General features: G+C 45.3%; 2 protein-coding genes across 5 annotated transcripts in view; both read left to right on the forward strand.

Annotated features, from left to right (window-relative positions):
* The first annotated feature begins 1193 nt into the window (after nucleotides 1-1193).
* Nucleotides 1194-2250, forward strand: LOC144247035 (metallothionein-2). The gene is made up of 3 exons (XM_077786224.1): nucleotides 1194-1317; nucleotides 1407-1472; nucleotides 2007-2250. Exons 1-3 carry the CDS (start codon nucleotides 1287-1289, stop codon nucleotides 2099-2101), a joined length of 192 nt encoding a protein of 63 aa, XP_077642350.1. The 5' UTR covers nucleotides 1194-1286; the 3' UTR covers nucleotides 2102-2250.
* A 4148-nt stretch (nucleotides 2251-6398) lies between these two features.
* Nucleotides 6399-26057, forward strand: part of NUP93 (nucleoporin 93) — an 83119-nt gene continuing 63460 nt past the window's right edge. For 3 of the 4 annotated variants that reach the window (XM_021535210.2, XM_021535212.2, XM_021535215.2), the window contains exons 1-3: nucleotides 6399-6504; nucleotides 11895-12108; nucleotides 12672-12789. In XM_021535210.2, coding sequence (XP_021390885.1) covers nucleotides 11930-12108; nucleotides 12672-12789 — 297 coding nt within the window. In that variant the 5' untranslated portion in view covers nucleotides 6399-6504; nucleotides 11895-11929. Of the gene's footprint in view, nucleotides 6505-6803; nucleotides 6927-11894; nucleotides 12109-12671; nucleotides 12790-26057 lie in introns of those variants that run through there. The other variant, XM_021535211.3, reaches the window with a different exon arrangement.

A 26057-nucleotide genomic window follows, 5' to 3' on the forward strand; every position in this document is an offset into this window, starting at 1 on the left:
GGCCACAGGCACATGCGAGGTAATGGAAGCCCGTTGGCACATAAATCCTGTGACGAGGTGGAAAACTCACGGGGATGAGAAAGTGATTCCCAGCAGCTCCTTGCTGGCAATGCCAAGCTACCACACTGCATCCCCATGTTCACCCAAAGGAAGTGCATGAAACTCTGTCAAGGGATGTTTAGATTGGGTATTAAGAAAATATTCTTTAACCAGAAGGTAGTCGGGCCCTGGAACAGACTCCCCAAGGAAGTGGTCACTGTACCAAGCCAGGCTTAGGAAGTTTTTGGACAACACACTCGGGGACATGGTGTGCTTTTGGAGTTGTCCTGTGCAGGTTCAGGAGCTGTACACGATGATCCTTGTGGATTTCTTCCAACTCAGGGGGTTCTATGACTCACCCCTCCCGGGAGGCCATCTGAGCACTCTAGCCCCATGGGGACTGCCCAGGACCATCCCACTCTCCGGTGGGGTGCTGAAACAGTCTCATTCATCCTCAGAGACAGCCCCGTGCACCCCACAGCCACCCCTGAGGTGGGGGGCACCGCTGTACCACAGTGCTGGACACATGGGGCAGTGCCACGGGGCTGTCCCAAGCGTGCAGGACCCAGCGGCAGTGCCGTGCCAGCGCTGCTACCCCCACACCCACAGTCCAGCGCCTCGGCGCCCCGGAGCGCAGCACCCTGCCGGGGAGGGGGTGCAGGAGGGACACAGCGGGCTGGGAGCGGGGGCAGGCCCGTGACCCCGGGTCAGCACGGCACGGCACAGCACGGCTCCGCGGCGGGCACAGCCTCGGGGTGGGCACGGCTCCGCGGTGAGCACCGTCCCCCGTCAGCACGGCCCCGGGGTGCGCACTGCCCCGGGGTGAGCACGGCCCCGGGGTGAGCACGGCCCCGGGGTGAGCACGGCATGGTCCGGCCCCCGATGAGCACGGCCCCGGGGTGAGCACGGCACAGCACCGCCCCCGGTGAGCACGGCCCGAGGGCGAGCCCAGCCCCGGGTGAGCACGGCCCCCGGTTAGCACGGCACGGCACCGCCCCCGGTGAGCACGGCCCCGGGGTGAGCACGGCCCCCGGTGAGCACGGCACGGCACGGCACGGCACGGCACCGCCCCCGGTGAGCACGGCCCGGTGCCGCGGCCCCGCCGCACCGTGCGCAGCGCCAGCACCGCCCCGTGTCCTGCCCCATAAATAGCGGGCGACCGGGGCCGCTCTGCACCGCTGTCAGCCCCGCCGGACCGAGCCGAACGGAGCCGAGCTAGATTGAACTGAGCCGAGCCGAGCCGAGCCATGGACCCCCAGGACTGCACGTGTGCCGCCGGTAAGTGTCCCATCCCGTCCCGGCTGATCCCGCCTAACTCCGGCTGCCTGACTCCTGGCTGATCCCGCTCTCCTGCCCTCGCTCTCCAGGTGACTCCTGCTCCTGCGCCGGGTCCTGCAAGTGCAAGAACTGCCGCTGCCGGAGCTGCCGCAAGAGTGAGTGGGGGGCTCAGGGCGGGGAGACCCGGCCTTGTTTTTGGAGGGAGCTGCCACTGCCCTGTGGAACATCCATGGGCACCTCTCTGCTCCATTGAGAGCCTTATGCTGTGAGACTCCCTGGGCACCTCGCTGCTCCTTAGGGAAATCCCTCCTTGCCCTGTGGGACTCCATGGACACCTTCCTGTTCCACAAGGGAGCTCTTTCTTGCCCTGTAGGACCCAATGGGGACCTCCCAACTCTTACCCTGTAGGCAACCCCTCTTGCCTGTCAGACCGTGTATGGAGACCCCATCACTCCCTCTCTTGTCCTGTAGAACCCTCATAGGATCCTTCCCTTTTCCCCGGCCCATTGCAACACACCCCCTCTGGGGGGCTGCCACCACTGTGTAGGACCCTCATGGAGAGCTCCAACCCACTGGGATCATCAGCCCTGCTCATGCAGAGGAGTTGTTTCCCACTTTCCATCGGGTCCCCCTGCCTCACAGAACCCCAGTCCCTTCCACCTACCTCCTAACTCTTGTGTCCTCCCCAGGTTGCTGCTCCTGCTGCCCCGCAAGCTGCAGCAACTGTGCCAAGGGCTGCGTGTGCAAGGAGCCGACCAGCAGCAAGTGCAGCTGCTGCCACTGAGCCGCTCACCTCTGCCTGTAAATAGTCGGCACGCTTCAGGGATGGGGGGTGGGGGGCACAAAAAAGCCTTGTTTTTGTTTTTGTTTTTCTTGTTTTGTATTTTCTGTACCAGTGGTGAAACTGGATGGAAATAAAGGAGTTTTTCTGGAGGTACGAGTGCTGCTGTGGGGATGGGTTGGAGGCTGAGCATTTTTGCCGCTTGGGACACCTGTATGGGAATTGTCGAATTGTCGCTGCAGGGTGGGAGAGGGCTGCTCAGAAACACTCCTGTGTCCTTCCCTAAGTGGGCTCTGCACCTTCCTTGAGGGAGGAAAGGAGCTTCACAGGGGTGGATCTCATCCTACATGTGGGGCTGATGTGGGCATCTTTGAGGTGCTGGTCTCCCAGGGAGGACAGGTGACACACCCAGAGGTGTGGGCAAACAGTGGAAGGAGGGTCTCTAGTCCCCTCCAGCCTTTCCTTGGCTACATGGCAGGTGCCTCTGCACTATGTTAGGGGCTTCCTTTGGGTGAAAGATTTTGTAGGAGCAAGTGTGGTGGGTGGGAGGGTGATCTGTGCTGGCAAGATGCCTGCCCTGAGCTGCTGCTGGAGAGCATTTGGACAAATTCTAGTGGGGACAAAGCTTCCCTCCTCAAAAGCTTTGCAAGCCCCAATCCATTGCAGAGCAGATCCATCCCCAAAAGGACACTTTCCCTGCAGTCTCCCCATGCCGAACACCTACAGCTACACTGCTTGGCTCCTGCTGTAGGCAAAACTTCCGAGCACTTTTTTCCAGCTCGTTCTTGGGAAGCACCTTGCTTAAAGCTGCAAAGTCTTCCAGATGCAGGAGGGCAGGTAACAATAGCTGTGAATGCAGTGCTTAGCTGCCTGGATTTCGGGTGGCTGCTGGAATGGGGGAGGGGGGGCGGTGGGAAGATGCATACTAAGTGTTTTGCTTCCGAAAGTCTCTGCCAAATGGAGCAGCCACTTTTAAGGCAGATGCCTGCCCATACATGTCTCCTGGGTGTGCCCCACCATAGATGTAAGTTCCCAGCCATGCTGCCCTCACCCATTTTGTGTCTCTTCAGGCAATAGGACAGCTCTGCCTGGCACGAAAATCTCCTGCAGCACTTGGTGACAAGGCACCACGGACAAGATAAATTTAAAACCCAGGAAAATTTGTCCCTTGGGTACCCACATAGTCCTATCTGTTAGGCTGGGTGACACAAGGTGGGGTGTCTGCACAGTGGGAGCATGGCAATACCAGTTCCCAGGGATGTTTCAGGCATCCAGGATGATCCAGGCTCACCCTTTCCCCAAAGTCTGCCCAGCTTCAGCACATGGCTCCTCAGACCACTCAGCACCCAACTTGGCCAGTGAGAAAAGCAGCACTTAGCTCAACACCCATTTGCCTTTTAAATGTGTTGCCTTATTGCATCAGTGTGTCTTTGCCTCAGCAGCCTCCCAGCACTGCTTGCTGCAACAGAGGTGTAGTGATGGAAATGGGTTTTAAGGGTCTGCCCTGCCCTAAATATTTAAAAACAATCCCATGGGAAGACGCTTTGCTGGAAAAGAAGACTGGCATGGCTCTGCTGCTGGAGCCATATGAAACAGGGCTGCGACCCCGGCCACTGTAGCGGAGGGGCTGCAGACTGAGCCCCCGGGGCAGGCGCCCGCATCCTGCACCAGAAACAAAGCCGGGCGCGGATGGGGTTTCCCCGCACAGGAAGCGCCCCAGGCATCAACCGCTCCCCGGTTCCCAGCAGCGTGCCAGGGTAGGATGTGGGCACACATTTCTGCACCCTGCCGCTGCCAGCCTGCCCTGCCTGCTCCTGGTTCTGCCTGCGCGCCCGTCTGGCAGAGACCCCCAGCCTTGGTGCCTTTTCCAGCCTCCCCAGGATGGATTTGGGGCAAGGAAAGCCACAGGACCAGTGGAATGAGCTGGTCAGGGATGTATCCAGTGCCTGCCCTTGCCTGTAGCTGCTCTCAGTGAGGTGGGTGAGGGCTTTCTGGTCCCCTCAAGAGTATTTTCTATTAAAAAAAAAAAAAAAAAAAAGTACTTGTTGATGAAGCAGGAAGTGCTCTCAGCCTCTGGACAGCTCTGTATAGTGGGAGGGTGAGGGGAGCCTTTCTTGATCCACGAAGACGCTGATGTACTTTATTGAGCCCCGCCAAAAAAAGTCCAGCTCAGTCTGCTGAGGTGGTTTGAGGTGACCACGATCCCTTCTGGGCACCCACGGGAGCCAGGGCAAGGGGGTCCTGGGTGCACTCCCAGACGAACAGCCCTGCAGCTGCCCATGGGACCGCATTCAGTTCCGCTTTTTCTAGCTGTGTGTGAATCCCAGGGGGGTGATGGGTGTCCGTGACCCTGCGTGGCGCTGAGACGCACCATGTGCAGGAGGGACACGTGCCCTGTGCAGAAGGGATGTGCGCTCTGTGCAGAGGAGCGATGCACTGTGTGCAGAGCAGATGAGCACCCTGCGCACGCATGACAGGAACCTCTGTGCCGCGGGGACATCGCCCTGTGCCGAGGGGACAAGCGCTGTGCGCAGCGGGGACATGCACCCAGCGCACAGAGCAAACACACCTGGCGCAGAGGCGACAGGCACGTGTGCACAGGGGAAATAACACCCTGCCCTCAGGGCAGAGGGAAAATGCACCCAGTGCGAGAGGAAAATACAGTCATAGAATTGTTGGAAAGGTTGGAAAACCCCTCTAAGGTCATCAAGTCCAGCTGCTACCCCAGCGCTGCCAAGCCCACCCCTAAGCCAAGTGACACATCTACATTGTTTTTTTAAATCGCTCCAGGGGTGGTGACTCCACTACTTTCCTGGGCAGCCTGTTCCAGCGCTTGACAGCACTTTCACTGATGTGTTTTGACTAATATCCTGTTTAAAACCCCTGGCACAGAGATGAGATGCTATGCTCATAGGATGGGCACCCAGGATGGAGGGTACACGCATCTGATGTAGAGGGGACAGCACCCTGCGCATCCTGGGCAAGGCAAAGGCGCCCTGTGCGCCCAGTGTAGAGGGACGGGCACCCACAGAGGGGGCAGCACCCCTTGCCCCCCGTGCAGAGGACCCGGGTCCCTCCCCAGGGACGGCTCTCCCGAGCGGCTCCGCTCCGGGCGCCACCGAGCCCTTCCGCAGGGATCTGCTGCCACCTGCCTGCCCGCAGCCCCGCCGCCGCCCCGGCTCCCTGCCGGTCCCCGCCTCCCTCGGTCCCTGCCTCTGTCTCTCCTTTCCCGGCCCCTCCGGACGGCTGTTCCCCCGTCCCGCCCCGGAGGGCACCAGCGCCGGTCTCCGGGCGGACCAGGACTCTCCTCGCTCTGGAAAGATGCCCCGGGAGCCTGGAAGGGCTCAGGGAGAGCTGAGGTGGCACAGCCACCCTACCAGGGCGCCTATCCCATCAGTACACCCATCACACCAGGACAACCATCCCACCAAGGCATCTTTACTACCAGAGCATCCATTCCACCAGGGCATCCTCTCGGGGACAAGTGCTCCCCTCAAACTGAAGTGACGAGCAGAAATGTACCCTGACCCCCTGCACGCACTTGGCAATTAGGAGGAGTAGTTACAGCCGGTGCCAGAGCTGCCTCTGGCCTGCTGGGAATTTCTTTTTACATGGGAAAATTTGGAAATAGAGACAGTGTTAATGGGGAAATCTGTTCAGCTTTGAAGGTTTGATGGGTGATGTTTCAGAACAGCAGCAAAATCCAGGCTGTCTCTTACACAAGCAGGCTGTCGCCTTGTGGGTCCATGAAATTCCCAGTTCCCAGATTTTGCCCAACAAATCCTGTGTCATTGGCAATATCTGTTTTAGGGCCATCATGTGTATGTCCAAGATGGGACCAAACACAGCGAATCCCTATACATCCTCAGGGCACCATTATACAGGTGGTGGTGTGAGTACCTGCTGGCTGCGAGTTTGTTTGCTGGTGTATTTGGCCATGGGAGGCAAAATGGGGATGAATTCGTTATCCTCATTTTACCTCCCACAGAATCAGCTCACAGAATCAGCTCACAGACAGGGTTTGCCAGCAAGAGTCAGCGCTTACTAAGAAGGAAAAGGGGGAATAGAGAAACAGTCCCAGAGGATATTTCTGTCTGTATATCTCTTATTTCACTGATTTCGGCGCGGCGCACGCAGCGCGAGGAGGCGGAAGGCAGCCTCGAACCCGCGGTGTCCGGAGGCAGCCGCCCCCCCATTCGGTCCGCGCCCCCTCCGAGCGCCTCAATCAAGTTGTTCTCGCGAGGGAGCGGGAACGGGCGCGCTGCGGAGAGCGGCGGCTGGGCCAATAGGAGCACGGGAAGCCGGGACGCCCGGCGGCTCGGCCAATGGGAACGCGGGAAAGGGCGAGCGGGCAGCCAATGGAGGCGCGCGGCGCGGGCGCGGCGGGCGGCGCGGAGCGCGGCGAGGTGAGGGCGCCGCGCGGGCGGGCCGGGGTTCGGCGTCCTCCGCTTCTCTCCCCCGCTTCTTCCCCGCCTGCGGTGCTCGCTGCCTGCTTCCCCCGCACCCGCAGCTCCCGGCTGCTGCCCCCCGCCCATGGCTTCCTCTCCGGCCCGTGCAGGCCGCTGCTGCGGCGGGAGGCTGGCTGGGAGCGCTCCAGGCCTGCTCGCGGGCCGTGCCGGGGCTCCCCGGGGTCGCTGCCGTCAGTAACCCGCGCTGAGGCAGCGGGGCCGCTGTGGATGCGCGAGGAGGGCTCTGTTCTTCCGAGCTTTTGTGCGGGTCGGCAGTGCCAAGCCCGGCTGTAGAAGGGTGGTTTGGTGTTTAACCCAAGTGCAGCGTTGGTGCTTAAGGGAGCAGAAGTTGGTTGTCTGGGAAGGTTTCCGGAGAACGGGTTTGTGTATGATGTGTGTGGTTTGGTGTCTGTTTCGAGTTCTGTGCGTGGGGCTTGTTCTCTCCCACCCAGTGGGTTTGCAGGTTGGTTCCTAGGAATTCTTAGAGGGTTTGGAAGGGACTTCAAAGCTTATATAGTTCCACCTCCCGCTACCATGGGCAGAGACACTTTCTGCTGGACCAGGCTGGTCAAGGCATTATCCAACCTGGCATGATGAACACTGGCAGAGGTGGGACAGTCCCAGGGCAACGTGTGCCAGTGCCTCACCACCCTCACAGTAAAGAATGTCTTCCTAAATTTCCCCTCTTTTAATGTTTATTAGTCCTTGTCCATCACTACAGTTCTGACAAAGAGTCCCTCTCTGGTTTTGCTGTAGGACCCCTTCAGATACTGGAAGAGTTTATGAACAGTGAGTGGAAGGGCTTGAATTAAAGTCCAGGTGCAAAGAAGGGCTGCTTCTCTTCTGCAATTTGGTCATGTTGGTCTGGGAACAGTAGTTATGGCATGGAGAGTTAAGATGATAGTGAGAAAGAAATACCAGTTCCTATATGCTTTAGTGCTATTTCAGTTATGTTGTGTCATAAAAAATTTTCCTACTCCTTGGGGAAACTGACAGAAAAAGCTTAAAATTGCTTGGAAGAAAGCATGGGATTCTGTCATCTAAATCCATAAAGTTTCTGTGGTGCAGAAATTCAGGAAATTCAATGACAGGAAGTTCATTGAGGGGAGGATATGGGTTTTCATTTAAGGAGCTCAAAATCCTGAATGCTCTGTCTAATGAGGATCAGTTTGCCACCCTGTGCAAGTTCCTGCTGAGTTGGGTGCTTAAAATAAAGGCTAAGTGTTTGGAAAAGAGGGAACGTGGTAATATAGCAAAACTGCCAGCTGAGTCAGTTATTCAGGGCAATGGGAACTTAAGACCTTTATGAGGAATTGATGGCAGATGAAAGGGTGTTGACAAATGTGTGCTAGTGTATTTTGGTAGAAATCACTTCAAATGCCTACTCTTTAGGTCCACTTTAAATAATGAACACTGTAGAGAAGCATTGTGTGCCCTTCCTTGTCCTTTCTTACAGTGCAAGTAACCCAGTGTAACTGCCTTTAAAACTTTGAAAAAAAAATTTTTGTTCAACATACCTACTGTAAGGGTTCTCTGGGACCATAAGAAGATTGGACTTTTGCATATCTACCTACAAATGAGATGAAGAAGAAAATATGCAGGACTGAAAGCCTTTTTATAGGAGTCAGAGAAGCATTAATGGATCAGTGGTAGAAGAAACAATAGTATTGTTTCAAAGGTTGTTGTGTGATCTATTCAGGATTTTCCTGCATCTGCCTTTTGTTGCAGGGGGAAGAGGCTGTTGTACCAGATGGGGTGCCAAATAAAGCTTGAAGCTTTTAGATATTTTTAAAGTGGCCTATTGTGATTTATCTGGGTTTAGTGTAGTTAGGGTATGGAAGCTTTCCCTCTGTTAGGTTTGATAATCATTATTGTGTTTTATGGACAAGAGGATGGTGTGCTGAAAATGTGCAGCAGATTTGGGTTGTACAATTGTCCACCTGCTCTTTGATTATCATCTCAGTGTTTCTTAATCACTTCCTCTGTCTGTAACATGGAGATTATGTTGCTGACTTCTCTGAAATGTCTGGATGTCTGCTTATGCCACGTGCCATGCAAGAGCTGGGTATTATTGCTGCTGCTCAGACAGAATTCCCCAGGCCTGCAGAATGGACCTTTTACTTATTCATGTTTAGCTTAATAGACAGAAGCTGCTCCATTCTCTGTAGCATCCCAGGCTTGGAGCCTGTTGAAAAAGCACTTTTCACCTCAGATATTGGCTGTAGGAAGCAGAACACTGCTGGCTTGGTCTTACTACTTGTGCTCTTGTGTTTTCTTTCCACAAGAAGCTGATCCTGACTCATCAGACTGGGTCTCTTGAGCACTTTGAGGGTGGAGCCTCTTTGAGAAGCCAACACTGGATTTTTTCCTTTTTCTTTCCCATTTTGAATAATCTTTCTGCAACTTGTGGAGCTCTTGCTTTGTCAGCACTCTGAATGTAGTGAGTGAGGTTTTCCTTCTCCTGTGACATCTTCCTTTCTTTTTCCTAGAGCACTGGGAAAACCTAATTTTTTTACTGTTTCTCAAAGTTAATTGGTTAGTTGACACAAATCCTGTCAATGTGTGAAGTACAGTGAACACTTAGACGTGCACTGGAGTATTTCAGCTTTTGTATTTCTGAATCAAGTACAGTAAAATGTTCATCGTGGCTGTATTTGGAGTAGAATAGCTAGAGTTTTCTTCCTAAGATAGCACTGTAGTGCTCTTGAGGAGTTTTTAGGTAAGAAATAATCAACTATAATCAGTCTGAATAGACTTAAGAAACCTGTCATCTGTTCTGTTTTCTTTGTGGCTTAAGCTTAGTGAGTTTGTACAATATATAGTGCTTAAGTGTGGCTTTAAATGTTCAGGAAATTAAACTGGGCTTTAATGGAATCGTGGTCTAATGCAGCAACTTCTATTGATACGTCATCAAAGTTGTTTTACAGAAGAGCTCTTTCAGTCCTGGCTTTTTGCCCAAGGTCAATCTGGTTTCACTGAAGTTAATTTAATTTCTGAAGTATTTTCTTTCTGTTAGACGTTGGTTGTTGCTCCTTCCCCAGCCAGACATGAAAATCTGCTGTTGCTGTGGAAGCAGTTTCCATCTTGCACAGCAGCATGAAGAGTCAGACTGCAGACTTGAAATGCAGTAAATTCTGTCAGGGTGGAGACAAAGTTGTTTGCACTATTACGAATATATGAATCTTCAGTCTAAATGTTTGAATTCTGTCACTTATAAAAAGCTGTTTAGTGTTGACTCTCTGAGTTTGAGATGTTGCTTCCAGTGCTTGGTTATGATCACAGGTACTTTAACTTGCTCCAAAATAACCAGTTTGTTCCGTATTTGCTGAATTGGGTTCAATCTCACAGAGTTGTTGCAGTTGTACTATGCAGGCAAACTTATGTGACAGACCTTACATGGTATTAACAGGGTGTCTGCAGGTAAAATGTGCAGGTTGAGTGCAGTTCTGTAGGACTGACTTTTCGTGCTTTTGGTTTCAGCAGTCTGAGAAGCTGGTGCTTCTTACACTCCCAGCTTTTTATCTTGCTAATGAAAAGAGCAAGTGGACCAGATCGGAGCAAATCAAGCTGATGTCTGTGTTGTTCTTACAGTCACTGCTCCTGGAGGATCTCATATTTGAATGTACAGGAGTGTGTCTGTTCTAGTCAGTGTCTGCCAGGAGGCTGTGCCTGGCAGGGGTGCATCTGAGTTATTGCAAGTAAACACTGGGAAGTTGTTCTGTACTGCATTGCAGGGCACGAAGCTGCTTATTTCCACCCTCCTCCTCCCTGTTCCACTCCATCTCTGTGGCACACTAATCCGTTCAAACAGATCCGGTCTCTGCTATCTCACCTGATTAACAAGTCATTGCAAATACAATCATTCCCTCCCCCAGCTTCCTGAAGTGTGTGGGGAGTGCTCCTGAAATTCTCCATTCCTGGATGCTGTTGTTAGGGTTTGTCCTGGCACCCAGGCAGGAGGATTTCTCTCTCAAACTGCTTATGTCTGAATGAATCATCATGCAGTGCTTTTAAATCATTTGTCCAGACAGAGGCAAGTGCCGCTACTGCTGCTCATAGTAGTACTTGGGAGTGGTGGTGAGACTGAAAACGTGAGGAATGTTCAAATTCTACTGTAAAATTGCTTTGGTATGGTTGAGGAGTACAAAAAATACTTGAATTGCAGGCTATTGATGATTTGTAAAAATCCCTGTTTTCTTCTTAGGGGGCTTCCTTGAACCAGATAGTCTTCACTGATTTGACTTTTGAGTAAATGATAAACAGTTGGAGTTAATGCTTGAGATCTGGTTTCTCTTATGTTTTCCCTGGCCCTCTGGGTTTGAGTGCAAAAGCTATGAGAGAGGGACTGTACTTAAGATTTCCATCTCTGTAGCACCGTTCAGCACCACGGATTTCTGTGATCTGTGGCTTTATAGAGGTGCCTGATGCTTATTGCTTGTAGCTGGTTTAGCTACAAACTGTGATTTGATGTATGAAATTGAGGTCTTGGGTTTCATATTTTGTTAATGTGGACACCACTGTAGCTACATGTCTTTTTCCATAGTGATCCCAAGCACGTATGCTTTCATCCTTTTTCTAAAAATAACAGGCTTCATTCTGAATTTGAAACTGCATGATGCATTTAATACATCTTCTCTTACAGCCCTTGCTTTGTGCTTTAACTTTTTAAATTATTCTGTCACTGAGTCAGTGCAAGGAATTCTCGCATTGGTGAAACTTCCTGCAGGCATTGAATTTAGACACAGGTCTTCTAAACTGGAAGAACATGAACTTATGTCTTTTGGCTGGGGGTTAATGACATATGGAGCAACACATTTTAGCAGCTAGCTAGTTATGGCTGTCTGTGTGCATCTGTAGTTCGACTGTTTTGCTACTAATTTAACTTCATGTTTATGTGTGTTTTCAGTCCACATGTATTCCTCTGCTTGCACATGTATGCATCTTTTTTCATAGTAGATAAGAATATAGTATCATAGGATGGGAAGGAACCCATAAGGATCACGGAGTCCAGCGCTCCCAGCAATCTATTTATGCGTGTATGCAAGTAGTTTATAGCTAAATTAACACCAAATTCTTCACAGGGACTTCTCTGCTTTCATCCTCCTTTGTTCTAAGGCAAAATATGAACTATGATATGACATCTGCATCCCACTCCTGACAGGTCCACAGACTGTAGTCTTGCTTGAAAGCTCTCCGAAACCACTTGTAAAGATTTCCTTGATGTTTAATGCCTCGGGAGAATAGACAGTATATCCTGTTCTAGAAGACCTGCTCTTGCTGGTCTGCCTGTGACCCCACAAGCATAGAAACTGTTTATAGCTGAGCAAGAATTCCCTTTTTCCCTGAAGGTTTCTGTGTGTCTCGAGCGAAACCTGCAGCAGAGATGGACACGGATGGCTTTGGAGAGCTGCTGCAGCAGGCTGAGCAGCTGGCAGCTGAGACAGAGGGGATCTCGGAGCTCCCGCACGTGGAGCGCAACCTGCAGGAGATCCAGCAGGCCGGGGAGCGCCTGCGCTCCCGCACCCTGACCCGCACCTCCCAGGAGACTGCCGACGTCAAGGCGTGAGTACCGACCCTGGGACTCTGCACTCGGGGTGGGAGCTGTCTATGGGTTTGGTTTCCAGCGTGGGGGGAGTCCTGCTGGGAGAAACAGAATGACTGCAAAGCTGGTTTTTAGAATGACCAAGCTTTTAGCAAAGCTTGTGTTTTGTTTTTTTTTTTTCTTCCAACCTTTCTCCTACTTCCAGAAAACAACAGGATAGTTGAAGGGTTTATCTGAGGAGCTGCTGTTTTTGATTTTGGACACTAAAGCTGGAAAGTGCAGTACCTTGTTCTGTCTGCTGCTGAAGATGTTTACCAACACAGTGTATGTTTTTTTTCTGTTTGGAAGGACTTGGCAGCTGTGCAGCACTGCAGTGGAACAGCAGAAAGAGTTCAGCAGGGCTGAGGTGTTTACATAGACACGTAGGCCTGTTCGGGGTTTGATTCTGTGCAGTTTTTGTAACACATTTGGGAGTACTGTCTGTATGTGGCTAGCTGCTGACTTAAATATTGACAATGACTCTGCATTTAGAATTCTGTCTGTTCAATACTAATTTAATATCTGTACAATTTATTCCTTATAGATCGGTTCTTCTTGGGTCTAGAGGGCTTGATATATCCCACATTTCTCAGAGACTTGAGAGTCTAAGTGCAGCCACTACATTTGAGCCTCTTGAACCTGTGAAGGACACTGACATCCAGGTAGGGAAATTTCTGACATGTCAATTACACTGCCCTTGCCACTGCTGTTCATGTGTTGTGGTTCAGAGCTGTCCTAAGGCTTCTGTGGAGATTGTCTTGCTCTCTGTTTAATTCATTGGCTAGAGGAAGTGAAGAGGGGAGATGCTGCTTTCAATGCTGAAGGATGTTTGAGTTAGCCATGAGAAGCAGCATTAAGTACCAAGATAACAGAAGTATTTTAAGTTCCAAATTCTTGCTGAAGTCAAGAGGAACTAGGTGCATACTTACTCCCTTTGTGGACCTGTGTTTGTTGGCCTTGCAAGCTGAAATTGTGCAAGGATACTTCTCTCATAGTTTTGAAACCTTTTTTACATCTGATTGGAAAAACACACATGGAACCACTTTTGAGGTGTTGGAATAGGGGGCATGTAAGTCAACAATCAAAAAAGGTGAGTATAGGTTTTTTCTTTCACTGTATCACAGATGTCATAACCTTGTCTTGGTGATAGACTGAATTTGCTGTGGTTCAAATGCTTTACCAGGTGATTTTATCTTGTAAAGTTTCCTGTAAATTTTCTCTGGGTGTCTTAGAATTTATTGTAACTCATCTAGTTTTGCTTTCTGATCATTGCCTGCCCTTGTAGAATATCTTCATGATGAAACCTGCAATATTCATTATTCAGTTAAGAACTGGTAGTGGAATTGATGTTGTGGGTTGCATTGAAGGTAACAGTCTGAATTACTGATTGATTACTTTGAAGCTCATCTTTTCTTTCTGGCAGGTGGCTCACTTATGAGAGTCAGAAGAGTTGTAAGCTCCTCTTTCTTTTTTTTGCAGAAGTAGTATGCTCAACTAAACTTCAGGAGGGGAAGGGAGGCATGTGAAATTACCCCATTTTATCTAATGTATGTTTTAGTTTCACTTTTAGCGTCATCCATTTTGGGTGCAAGGCCCTTAGTTGAATCTCATGCTAGTGTGTTAGGAGCTCTGTGGTCTCCTGTCTTCAGGCAGACTTACTTAATCCCAGTTTTCTAAGACCTCTCTTTCACTAAAGATAAGTAGTCTCTCGAGACTATATATTGCCTGATCATAGAGTGAGAGCTCTAAACCACTGGCATTGTTCACTTTCTGTCTTTTCTCATTTTATCCCTTTGCCCCAATTTCTGATGTTGTTGTCTTTCTAATTGGTGATGTTACACTTGGTACATGTCTTTCTTGACCTCATTCTGTCTAGATTTTTTCCAACCACTCTTGCCTCTTTTTCGTTTTTCCTTCTTGGTTTGGATTTTTTTTAGGTTTACTGTTGCTGTTAATTCTTTGTTTTCTACAGTTTTTCCTTTCTGTTTTAAGAAGAATTTATTGTAGATTCTCAAGCCCAGAAGCGGTAGCGTGCTTGACTCTTTGGAGCTGAGATCTGTGGGAAAATTTATGATGGCATAATAATCATATTTTCTATTATTGCTGGTTACCTAAATAAAATATTATTTTATTCTTTCTTAATTATACCAGACCTCAAGGCCTTATTTGAAATGGTGATTCTGGTAGTGATCTTTGTATGTTTTCTTATCTCTAGTACCTTTGTTTTAGTCGCCCTTGTCAATATTTGAATGTATCCTTCTGTTCAGGAAAAGCTCTAAATTTAACATAAAACCAGTGGTTAATTGCAAATCATTGTGTTTAGATGGCCAGATCAGCCAATGCAATTCAGCCCTTTCTTCAGAAAAACAGCTAAAAAGTACAAATGAGAAACAGGATTAAAATCAATTATTTAAATCGAAGTTCTGTCTTTGCTGTGTTGAATCATGATTAACACTAGTGATTTAATCACTGATTACTTCAACAACTCATCTCTGAGGCCTAATACTTGTGTGCTTTGAATCTTACATTTTTTATGCAGGCCATGTGCAGAAAACATTCATAGTCAATTAGCTAAAAGTGATTTGCAGGGGGAAGGATGGCAAGGGGCTCCACTTCAGATCATCTTGGAGGCACATTAGCCAAGTGTCAGTTTTAAATTATTTGTTCCTACTTGTTTTTGTAGTTAATGGGTGCAGGGATTTATGTCTTGCAGAACATCATTCTCTGTTCTGAGGATATTTGCAGTCACGTCTCAACCTGGTGTCAACTGTGGTCTGTACCTGAAAGTTACCTGCTTAGAATATGGACAAGTCTCTGTACCTATCTGTAGGTTCTGGTATGCAACCATCAGTTCTTTTAGAATAGTTTTTGTTAATTATTTAAGAGGACCTTTGTGTTACACACTGCTGATAGTCCTCTAATTACATCTGTTAATCAAGGAGGTCTTGAAATTTTTTGATGCTTGAGATAACAATGTGCTACAGAAGTTTCTTTTTATAAGTTACTTTTTCTTATACCTCCTGATGATTTAGGATTTATTTTTCTTGTTCCTAGATAGTTTCTTAAGCCTTCTTCAGATGTGTTGTATTTGTTTTGGGACAGATGAAGCTATCTCTGCACTGTGTAGAATCCTTGCTCTATAAGCTGTTCCCATTGTATCTGGTAGGTAGTGTGCAGAGTGATATATGGGAAGGGTCTGCTTTATTTCTTTACAGGACTTTACTGTTCCTCTGCTGTTACTCGGTATTTACACAGGTATACTGGTAAACTTTAATTCTGTGGATTGGGAAGGCCTGTTCTGTTCTGCATCAAGCCCTCAGCCTGTGCCTTCTGGCATTATCATTACTCTTTTTAACCAGCAAAAACTTCTTCACATATTCGTAATGAACTTGGTCCACACTTTATCATCAACTGTCCTTTCTCAGACCTGTCTTTTCCTGATGCTCGACACAGATTCACAGCCTTGTGTAGTTTGCAGCAAGTTTATTTAGCCTGAAATTCCATCTGAAAATTAATTGTCATTTGTAGATTCTTTAGCACTTCAATTATTCTTGTTAGTGTGGTTCCTCATATCTGTCCTTTAATCTTCAGTTTGAGCACATATCAATTCATAAATACTTTGCAGCATTATTTGCCAAAGAGATTTTTTGGGGGTAAGCACCTGAGACTGCAGGTCTGTGCCCTCTTCCCTCTGAAGAGGTGGTGGGGCTGCATTGGTGCAGCCTCTGTGCACCACTGCACAGGAAAAGGGGGTGGATATGGGCACTTGTGCCAGAGGCACAGACCTAATGCATAGCCTTTGTTGACTGTTGCAGTTGTATGAAAGCTACAAATATAATTAAATCTTCATTGTATGAATTTTAGGGTTCTGCTGACTTCTAAATTTTAACCAATCTCTTACAGCATGAAAATACTCTTGTAGACTTTCTGCCATGTGTTCCCACGTCACTCCTTTGCATCTAGAAATTTCTCTGGCAGTTTGCTTGAGCTTTCCCTGTATTCTTACCTCAAGCATTTATTTACTGTCTCTGTTCCTACTTCTGTTGCAGTCTGTTCTAGCAGCCTGTGGGAGGCCAGCACAGAGAATCTAATATCTCAAATTATGGCAGTCAGCACTGCAGAAGGAGAATGCTAGGAAATACCCTATTTCTTACGTAGAGAGTAAAACAGGAAGAAAAATCAGAAGGGAGCATCCTAGGGCATGAGGTCCCAGGATGCTGGTGCAAGACATTCAAAAAGTGTTAAGAGAATCTAGGAATTCACCTTAATACATGTCTCAGCCTGGTTTAACAAGCAGGAGGGACTTTCTGTACAGAACCTCTTTAAATGCTCCTCTATATTGCTGACTAAAAAGTGCACCAAATTGCAGTTCAATTAATTATCTGAATTATTTATCAGTTGTAAAATGTAGATTGCTTGCACATAAAAGGGTTGTGAGTCCAGGAAATGTCTCCCACTAGAGCAGTAGGCCGGGAAGATTATGCAAAAGATTCTAGGCTTGGCATTAAATTATAAGAATTTGTATTTTTCCTCTCTCATTTCAAAGTTTATGTTATTAAATTGCATGCAGAACAACAAGCACTTCTTGCAGTAAATCCATTTTACAATAATTCTTATGTCAGGAGTTTAAAGATCGAGATTTTTCTATATTGTCAAAATGCCCTATTTTGACAAAATCTTTTCAAATCTGAATGTATTAGTAAAGTGCTTCTTGATATGATATTTAGCATGTATTTATGTGCTTGGGTCTTTTTGTTTGTTTCTTTTTGGCTTTTAAAAATCCAAGGTAGGGCTTGATCATGCAAATCTGTATCCCAAAGATGGGGTATGGAAATATAAACATAACCTTGTCATTCTGTTCAGAAAAGGTATTTCTTCACTCTTTCAAAGATGCAAACTATGTCCCCTTCTAGTGAGCACTGTCATAGCAGATCCTCTCTCAGGTTGCAGTAAAGGCAGCCAGAGGAAGAATTATTCCAAGACTGTGGGTAGGCTGTGCTATTGTAATGTGTGAGGTGGGACCTGGCCCCTGCACTTGTGCTGTTTTCTGTATGTGTGGAGGTCAGAGAGAGATTCAGTGCTGCTCTTTCAGACTGATTTTTGGGATACCAGGTAGGAGTTAGTTGTTAGATCAAGGCCTGATTTCTTCCTGCTAAGATGATTTGACTGTTATGCTTTACTGTGGGCTTTGTATTTTGAACATGTCACTGGGCTTGATACTAGATTTCGTGCCCTCTATGCTTGTTTTGAAAAATAAAACCCCAGAGTCATGGTGTTAATTTAAATAAAATGGTTTTGCTCTCATTTTTCTGGCTCAATCCAGCTCTGTGCAGATTTGTGAAATGAATGTTAGAAGGAGACACAAGCTCTCCTCACATGCATTGCTTATCTGCTTAGAAAGTTTGAGGTGAAGGCCTAGCTCCATTACACTGAAGGAAAATTTTGTTGAATTATCTCATTTGTGCAAGTTTCACCTTGGCCTTCTGGCCTAGGCAGAATTGAAATGGAAGGTTGCATGCTAGGGTTTGGTTTTGATTTCTGGGTGTGGATATTCAGAGTATTGACTGAGTAGCTCTCTGGAGGCCCAGATACAAAAATAAGAGCTTTTATCTAAATGAGGGCAGAGGGTTAAACTGAAATCTCTCCAAGTGGCACGAAAGACACACTGAAATTAAGTATCTGGGATATTTTGAAGCTTTTCAGAGCACTGTAAATAGGTTTTGTATCAAAGGTAGCTTTAACTTCTACTTATGTGTTGCTAGAATCTGGGTCCCAGGATGCTCTCCCCAGCCCTGTATGTTCTATTTGTGTGTATGTATGTGTATGACTTGTAATTTAAAAATTCTTATTCTGACGTCAGGTACTGCAAGGGTGCATTATTCAACAATTGAGCTCTAATTGCTATTTTATGTTACCATTTGTGATATACTTTGTGGTATCTGCTAGAATAATACCAAAGCCTGTGGTAATCTACTAGAGTGTAACTAAAATCAGAGTTTATAAATGGAAATGCTGACACAACCTTAAAGGGCCAGCCTCAAGTGCTGTTCACCATCCATTGTTTGCATTAGCTTAGCTTGAAAATGCATTTTGCCTTTTGCAGATTTTATCCTTTCTCATTTGCCAAACATTGATTTCTCCCCCCATCCCCAAGTCCTTCAGTTCTAATGGAGCTTGAAATTAAGGTGGCTTTATTTTTCTGTCGCTTCCTTGTTCACCCTAATCAATGATGCCAGCACAGCTGTGTGGACCTTTTAACCATTGCAGAGCCATGGTGGTGAAAGCAAGAGGGCAACCTTTGACCTTGGTTTTTTTAGGGCTGATCATTAGCTGTTGATTTCTTTGCAGTGCTTGCAATCCAAATGAAAAATACTATTTCTGGTCATAGTTGGGAATTCTTCAAAAACCGTAGAAATGTTTGGCTCCAATAATACCTCATCTTCAAAGGTTCTTAGAAGTAATTTTTTAGTCTCCCTTTACTAGTGCATGCTAGTATCAAATCTTGCTGTGTTCTTTGCATAGGTTGTCTCACTGATTGCATTCAGGATTTTAGCCTTAATGTACACACTTAGGTGTGTAAATCAAGAATATAAATATCCTGGTAATTAAATGTGGCCAGAGGCAGTTTGCACACAATTGAAGAAAGCAGTGGTGGGGAATGAATGAGTATTTTGACATGCAAATGGAGCTAAGGGATGTGGACCTTGGAAATATAAATTACAGAAACTTGCTTAGCTCATCTCTGCTGTGTTTGATGTCTCCTTCTAAGTAACATGTAACGATTTTTCATGAACTGCAGGCTGCCTGTGCTCTCTCCGGGCTGACATGGGCCTTGGGCAGCTCACGGCCCTGGCAAAGCAGCCAGGGCATCAGTGGCTGCCACCTCCCTGACACTGACAGTGTCCCAGGGCCCCTCTGAATGAACGGGCTGGCCCAGAGCCTCCCAAGGCCTGTGCTGAGTAAAGGATGCCCTGAGAAGTACCAAGCTGTGTGTAGGCTGGGATGTGACCAGGATTTAAGAGTGCAGGCTTCTCTATTTCATAGCCAACTTGGGATTTTGGGGTCTGTTTTGGTTTTAAGTTAAAAGGAATAAAACTCAACAAAAACAAAACACCCCCTTCTTTCTGGTATTAGGTAGGTGAGTGAATAACACTATAGGAAAAAAAAGAAGTATGAAAGGGAAAAAAAAAGCCCAAAACATTGGGAATGTTTTTTTTTTTTTTTGCTTGTCACTATTCCCCTCATGATTGTAATTTACATCTAAGCAGCAATTTTCTATAGTTTTCATTAGTGCTTTAGTGGCATGGTTTAGTGCAGTTTTAAATTATTCTGATCTTATTAACCTTAAATATGCATGTCCCCAAAAAACCCAAACAGTGATGACTTTAATGTAGACTACTCAGGTATTTCATTAATTGGACAAATTGCAGTCATTCAGTAAATATTCTGATAGTGAATTATTTTAAATTTTTTTATTTGCTTGGTTACATGCTAATTGGAGTAATTATGTGGTGATAGTCCAGTTCATCATGGTTCTGATCATGGATTCCTAACCTTAAGGGGTTGGGAACAGGGAGATAAGATACATGATCTACCTTTCTCTTTCATCATGGGTAAACAAGATGATAGGAAAGATATTTCAGAACTTTATGCTAATGCAAGGTCATGAGATGGAAAAATTGGGAACTCTGCTTCTAGTAGGTGTGTTTATCCATCTATTTAAATTCTGCTATGTCCTGGCACATTTCACATTTCCTGTCTGCTTAATCCAGATATGTTCTTTGCATCTCAAATTGGGACAACTGTAAACTTTTAATAAATGTTTTTGTAACAGATACTTCAAATGTCTTTAAACATACGAGATTTTGAGTCATAACGCTTTACTTCATTCCCCCTCCCGTTTTTCTTCTTTTGCCGTGTAACTCTGCCCTTCTTTGAGAATGGTTCCAGTTTCTAATTGAATATTAACTTGTATTCCTGTGAAGAAGCATATATAGTATATAAAGACAGTTTGGACATCACATATCCAAAATGCAACCTCTCCTGTGCTGAGGTGTAGATGTCTCCACTTCTCTTGGTATCAGTGCTGGATCCTTTCATAGCTGGAACTCAGGAGCAAACCTGGGTGCCAGGATCTGAGCCAAAATTTCCCCAACACCCTGCTTGTAGCACTGTTACTATTGCAAGAAGTACTGTGGGGTCATTAATGACTTCCAGGATCTGTGTTGCATCTGACCAGGAGGATGTCATTTCTGGCAATGTGGTACCTCTTAGTGTCATGCTGTCCCATTAATTTAGTGCTTGCTGAAAGCTTGTATTGGCTACTGACCTAGGCTGTGTGTACTCAGCATGTGCAAATGAACTGTTGGAATTGGTGTTTTCATGGTGCAGGAAAAATTTAGTAGAATGGTTTCATCTCTGCATTTATACAGATTGGTGAGAAGAAACAATGCTAAGATGCAACCTGGCAATTTCCCCCCTCCACATATCATGTGATAGAGCACTCGGATTAAAGAAATTATTTTATTTATTTGAGACTCAATTGTAGCTTTTGCAAAGCATAACTCCTGTTTTGTTTTGTAACATTTTTTAAACCATTGCAAATAATGCATAGACCTTATAGGAGAGGATTTGGAGTTTTCCCATACCTTTATTATAGCTCTGAAATTAAAAATTAGCAGGGCTGTGCTGGAATTTCAAAGTGGAACTGATTATACACAGAAGTGAACCCGGTTCATCTCTGTTGCATTTAAGGAAAAAAAAAAGTTGTCAAAAATTAACAAGCAGATAAATGAGATTTCTAATACATGAACAGCATATATACTTTTGTATAGTAGCAGTATAAGACCATAATTTGGAGGAGGGGTAATTATTTTTTTCATATTTATTTTTAAAGCAATCCAGTTTTCTCAGTGGACCTTAGTATGACCTAGTGCCTCTGTGGAAATTGGAAATTGAAGCTCTTGGCTTTGGGAAGCCCTGCTCACAGCCATACAGGGATGTAGTTGAGGGGACTTCTCACTGATGGCAGAAGCTTTCAGTCCCAGTGTTGCAGTGGGTTAGTGGAGTTAAGCTATAGGTGTGGGGTTGAAAAACTAACATTTACTTATTTAAATCAATATGGCTTTTTAACACTTTTGAAAAAGAGGAGAAAGAAACTGAAGTTTCCCAAGTGCAGTAGGAAAAAAAAGAATTTTGATCTTCAGCAAACTTGTCTGAAATGAGACAAGAGAGGCTTGGAGCTGACCTGTAAGAGAGATGAAATTGTTATCTTTCTCCTGAGCTATTGTTTCTGTGGTTTTTTTTTGCTAGTCTTTATTACATGAGCATTATCTTGACCATTTTTCTCAACTAATCCCTCATGGTGCTGTGAGCAAATCACTCTTCCACAGGAGAAATCTGTAATGTGAGTAGGCCAGACTCTTGTTGAACTCCTGTGGTCACAAACAGCATAAAACCCTGGACACTCAGTTTTCAGTGAGGCAGTTCATCTAATTTATTAGGAAAAGCAGCAGCTGCTGCAGCTCTCAACTCCCTCCCCTCCTCTCAAGCTCCCCTCATTTACTCAAGACTCTTGAAAGTGTTACTGGATTGATGAATTCCACTGGGATTTATTACTGAACCATTTGCGTAATTTGGCAGTCTGGGAAAGGCCACAGGTATATTGTTGTGCATGCCTTCCTCTCCCCTGTCATAATTAGTCAGTTTGACTTCACATCCAAAATCTTAATCCTAGGCATTATCAAGCTTTGGTTTAAAACAGTCACCAGCTAAGAAGTGTGACAACTGTTTATCAGCGACTGGGCATCAAACTGTGGATGTAGTTAAGCTTCCCCATACAAAACAGTCTGAAAATTTGGCAGTTTGTGGAAGAAATGTTTGGGTTATGTGCAGGGATGTTTTTTAACTCTTCTTTTTAAAGTCAAAAATTCCTGTCAAGATATGTTCCTGAAAGAAGTTGCAGCCTTTTCAGGTCAAACTAAGGATAGTTCTGCATTTGTTTAGCTTACTTAGATTTTTGGCAAAATTTCTGTTCTCAGTGTCTCCTGTTTTCTTTCCTATCCTTTATTTCTCATCTTTCTTCCACTCTCTTTTTTTTTTTCTTCTTACTCTAGTTGTGTTAATCTCTTTGCTTTTCGACTCTGAATTCATGTATTACCTCCTCCCAGCACTTTACTCAAGTCTCTGCTTTGACACTATTTTGGGTGTGAACAAATTATTTGTTTACTTTGAGCTAAAATATTAAGCTGGTCAAACAAAAAAGCAGTTACTGCTAGATGTCTCATTGGTTTTTCATGTATGTAGAAATGACTGAAACAAGCCCAGGGAGATAAGCTGGAAGTTTCCTGTACCATTCCATTATTTGTATATCAGTAAGCATGCAAGATGCATGGTACTCCACAGAAGCACCAAAATGCTTATGCAGCATTATAAGCCACAGCTAACAGAGCATCTTTTAAATTAATTGGAACAGCATGCTTGATTGTTGCTTGGTAAAAATGGCTTGAGAAGGTTGGAGAGATTTAGTTTTAAAATAACTTAATAGAGGAATGAAATATCATGTTGCTAGGTGGTGTGACTGCAGTGGAAGTCTCTGTGGACTATACTTTTTGAGCATCAATATCTGGATTTTGTGTTATCTTCAGTGTCTACTGTGGGATGGAGGGGGAAGGGGGAGGGAGGTTTTGTCATGTGTGGTTTTTTTAGGGGAGCAAAGGAAGGGTTTGCCAGTGTCACACAAGTGCTGTTCCAAGGCTGATGAATGAGGAAAGGCAGTGGTAAACATCTCAGTGCTTAGTTTCCATTTCGGCAGCTTTATTAAACCTTTTTGAATCTTTCATTTGGCTATCCTAGGCTTGATTCAGGGATATAGGATTAGCTGATAGTAAAGTTATTGTTGATTTCTTAGATTGCGTTTGGGACACATCTGTTTGGTTGCCTTTACACGCTTATGTTCAGTATCAGATAACTCAGAGGAAAAATACTATCATAATACCACAGGGAGATCAACTTGCTTTTTTAGGCTTCACCTTGTTCCTTAGTAGTCTCTAACTGGTTATCTTGAAGCACGAGAAATAATATTTCTTTCCACAATTTCAGTGTTAAACTCAGCTCTAGGTACTGTCAATATCGATATACATACTGAGTCAGTTCTTAATCTCATTATGGTTTTGGCATTGCCATCTTCCTGTGGCAGTAAATTCCACAATCCAATTACAGATTATGTTAAAATTTATTTCCTTTATTGGTTTTGAGTTTGGCATCATTTGCACAGACATTGTTTCCTTTTGTTCAGACCTGTACCAAGTGGATTTCGAGATCTGCCCTCTTTCTAGAGCTTTCTACTTCACTTAAAGTGCCAGCTCTTACTTGGTTCCTGTTTTTAATGTTACTCATCCCAAAAGTGTTCCCAGACCATGTCACATGCTTCTGACAATTCCCTGAGTGTGTCCTGCAGTTTTTCTTTTGAGGGTGTCTGTCCAATTTACACAGTGTTGTTAACACCAGTTTGTTTAGTTTTTCTGATAATGATGTTTGGTGTAGCCAAACTCAGTGTGAAGGGCAGAAGTAGTAACCTGTGAGGGATTTGCTTTTAATCTCGGATAAATGGGAGTGCATAGGTGGGAATGATGTACAGTATAATGACAAATCCTTATCTCTAAACACAAGTCAGTAGGATTCTTTGGGCCAGATTCTAATGTATGAGAAAAGAAATTTCTGAAGAGAATTGGGGAGGAAATGCAGTAGGAAAAAAAAAAAAAACATGTTTCAAATAGATGATAAAACCTGTGTGTTATCTCCAGATCCTCTGAGCAGCAATTGATTTTGCCTGCTATGGTTACCATACAGTAACTCTGAAACATTCATTATTTCTATCCTGCCCCAAGGCTTGTAGCAGAAAATGGCATATTTAAATCCTTTTACTCTGTCTTTTAAGTAGATACAAAATCCTGAAGGTTTTAATGAATGTGAAATAAGTGCTAATGCAGTACTCAAAAAACTCACCATTGTTTTGACTGTGACCATCTTTAAGTTGAAGTGAAAGCTAAATGCTGGAAGCTAGATGCAGAGCCATCTCACTGCTGAATTACACCTTTGAACTCTGCTGTGGTTTGTTTTCACTTGTTTCTCCTAGATCTAATCCTGCTATATTTCTTGTAGTCCCCCTTTATCTTGATTTAATTTTTCCAAGGTTAAAAATGGCTTATCCAGAAAATTTGTAGTTCATTGCTAATGGTAAGAATGTTGATTACTCAATAGATACAGTGAATCAATATCACTTCTCTTATTTTTGTTTTGCTGTTTTACTTGAGATTAATGTTTTGGCTTCATATTTCCTGGTAAGAAGTGTATGACATTGCTGTGCATAATTAGCTAAAGTTACACTAGATGTTTTGTTGTTTGTCTGTGGTATCATGCTCTTAGATGCCTTGTTCTCTACCTTTTCTAATGTCCTCTTGTTTTTTTGTTTTCCTTGTCTGAGGACTTTTTTTTTTTTTTAATTAATTATAAAAATAAGCACTCAAGGTGGACCTCTTCTGGCTTGTTGCTGGAGCAGGGGGAAGCTGAGCTGGAAATTATTCCCATCAATTAGTAGTGTGAAATCTTTGACTTAGAGTTGATTAACTTGTCATGTGGTTATATCCCTGTTAGACACTATAGCAGAATTGTTAGCTTTCTCTCCCTTTTTCCTTATTTCCTCTGAGGTACTCTATTTGCTTTTGCCTTGCTTTGACTTTTTTTCTCAGAAAAATCTTTCCAAGATGTAAGGGATGTTACACTGTGCCTCTTGAAAGCTGTCAGAAGGCAGCTGGGAATCTCCAGGCCTTCCTGCCTCCTGGGTCCACCAGTCAGCAGGGCAGTCCTCTGTGTGAAAAGAATCTGGGGCTTGTTTTTGAAGGTTGGATAGTTCTTGCTGATATTTAGGGATGCTGAATTTGAGGAGGAAACATTGCATATGAATCCATGTATCCCCAGCAATGCCAGAAGTGGAATGGCTTTTGCAAAGCATCATCAGGAAAATAGAAGCAAGTCTTGCTCATCAGTCAGAAGTTATTCCTTTAATAAATACCCAAAGCTAAACTTTGAGAAATAACATTCTTCTGCAACAGAATAGGAGAACAGATCTCCTTCCTGCAGAGGGTTGAATCTGCAGTTTGTCTTAAAGGGCAGAATTCAGTTGTTTGTCTCCACTAGATCTGTCTTCTCTTGGTTATAAGTTTGCTCTGTTTGTCTTAGAAAATTTCTTCCTTAAACTCTTCAGCATGCATTGCCTCTGAAGAAGCTGCTGTAACATTTTCTCTCTCTGAGATGAAATACTTATTTCCAGCCAATATATTATGTATTAGCAATGCCTCCTGGCAACAAATGCTGCTTGAAACCGCAGATTCAGAGAGGAAGGTGGGAAGCGCAATTCAAAGACTCATGTTGCAGAGACAGCTCAGCAGAACATGTTGCATGTGGGTAGTGCCCCTGTGGATCCAGAGAAGGTTCATCTTGCCATCTTGAAGGAATTTTGAAATTATTTGATTTTATGCAGATCTCTGAAGTGGATCTTTTTGCCTTCAGCACCTCTGGTTGGTGTCATCTGCAGGAAAGAGCATGCCTTGGTGGTGGGCATTTGCAAACCAGTGTTTGTCTTGTGGCAAGTGTGCTGGATAGTTATGTTCATCCAGATAAAACACAGAAACTTTGAAACTGGAAGGTCAGATGCTGAGGGAGGAAAAGGATGGCCACTGCTTAAAATGCAAGTGGCGTTTGCTGGAGCTCTTTTATATGCTGATTAATTGACTTCAAGCAGTTTATATGGTCAAAACTCACTGTTGCGCTGCAGCTGGTGCAGGAGTTCCAATCTGGTTGTCCATGCTGCTGCAGGCTGTGCCTTTCTAGTGTCAAAGGCAATGGCTTGCTAATCTCATCCTTTTCCTAC

Source organism: Lonchura striata, chromosome 13 (genome assembly GCF_046129695.1).
Source record: "Lonchura striata isolate bLonStr1 chromosome 13, bLonStr1.mat, whole genome shotgun sequence".
Lineage (NCBI taxonomy): Eukaryota > Metazoa > Chordata > Aves > Passeriformes > Estrildidae > Lonchura > Lonchura striata.

Coding starts and splice junctions, on each gene's coding strand:
- LOC144247035 (XM_077786224.1), top strand. CDS start 1,287: ATGGACCCCCAGGACTGCACGTGTGCCGCCG. Junction 1,318..1,406: donor GGACTGCACGTGTGCCGCCG/GTAAGTGTCCCA, acceptor CTCGCTCTCCAG/GTGACTCCTGCTCCTGCGCC. Junction 1,473..2,006: donor CTGCCGGAGCTGCCGCAAGA/GTGAGTGGGGGG, acceptor TGTCCTCCCCAG/GTTGCTGCTCCTGCTGCCCC.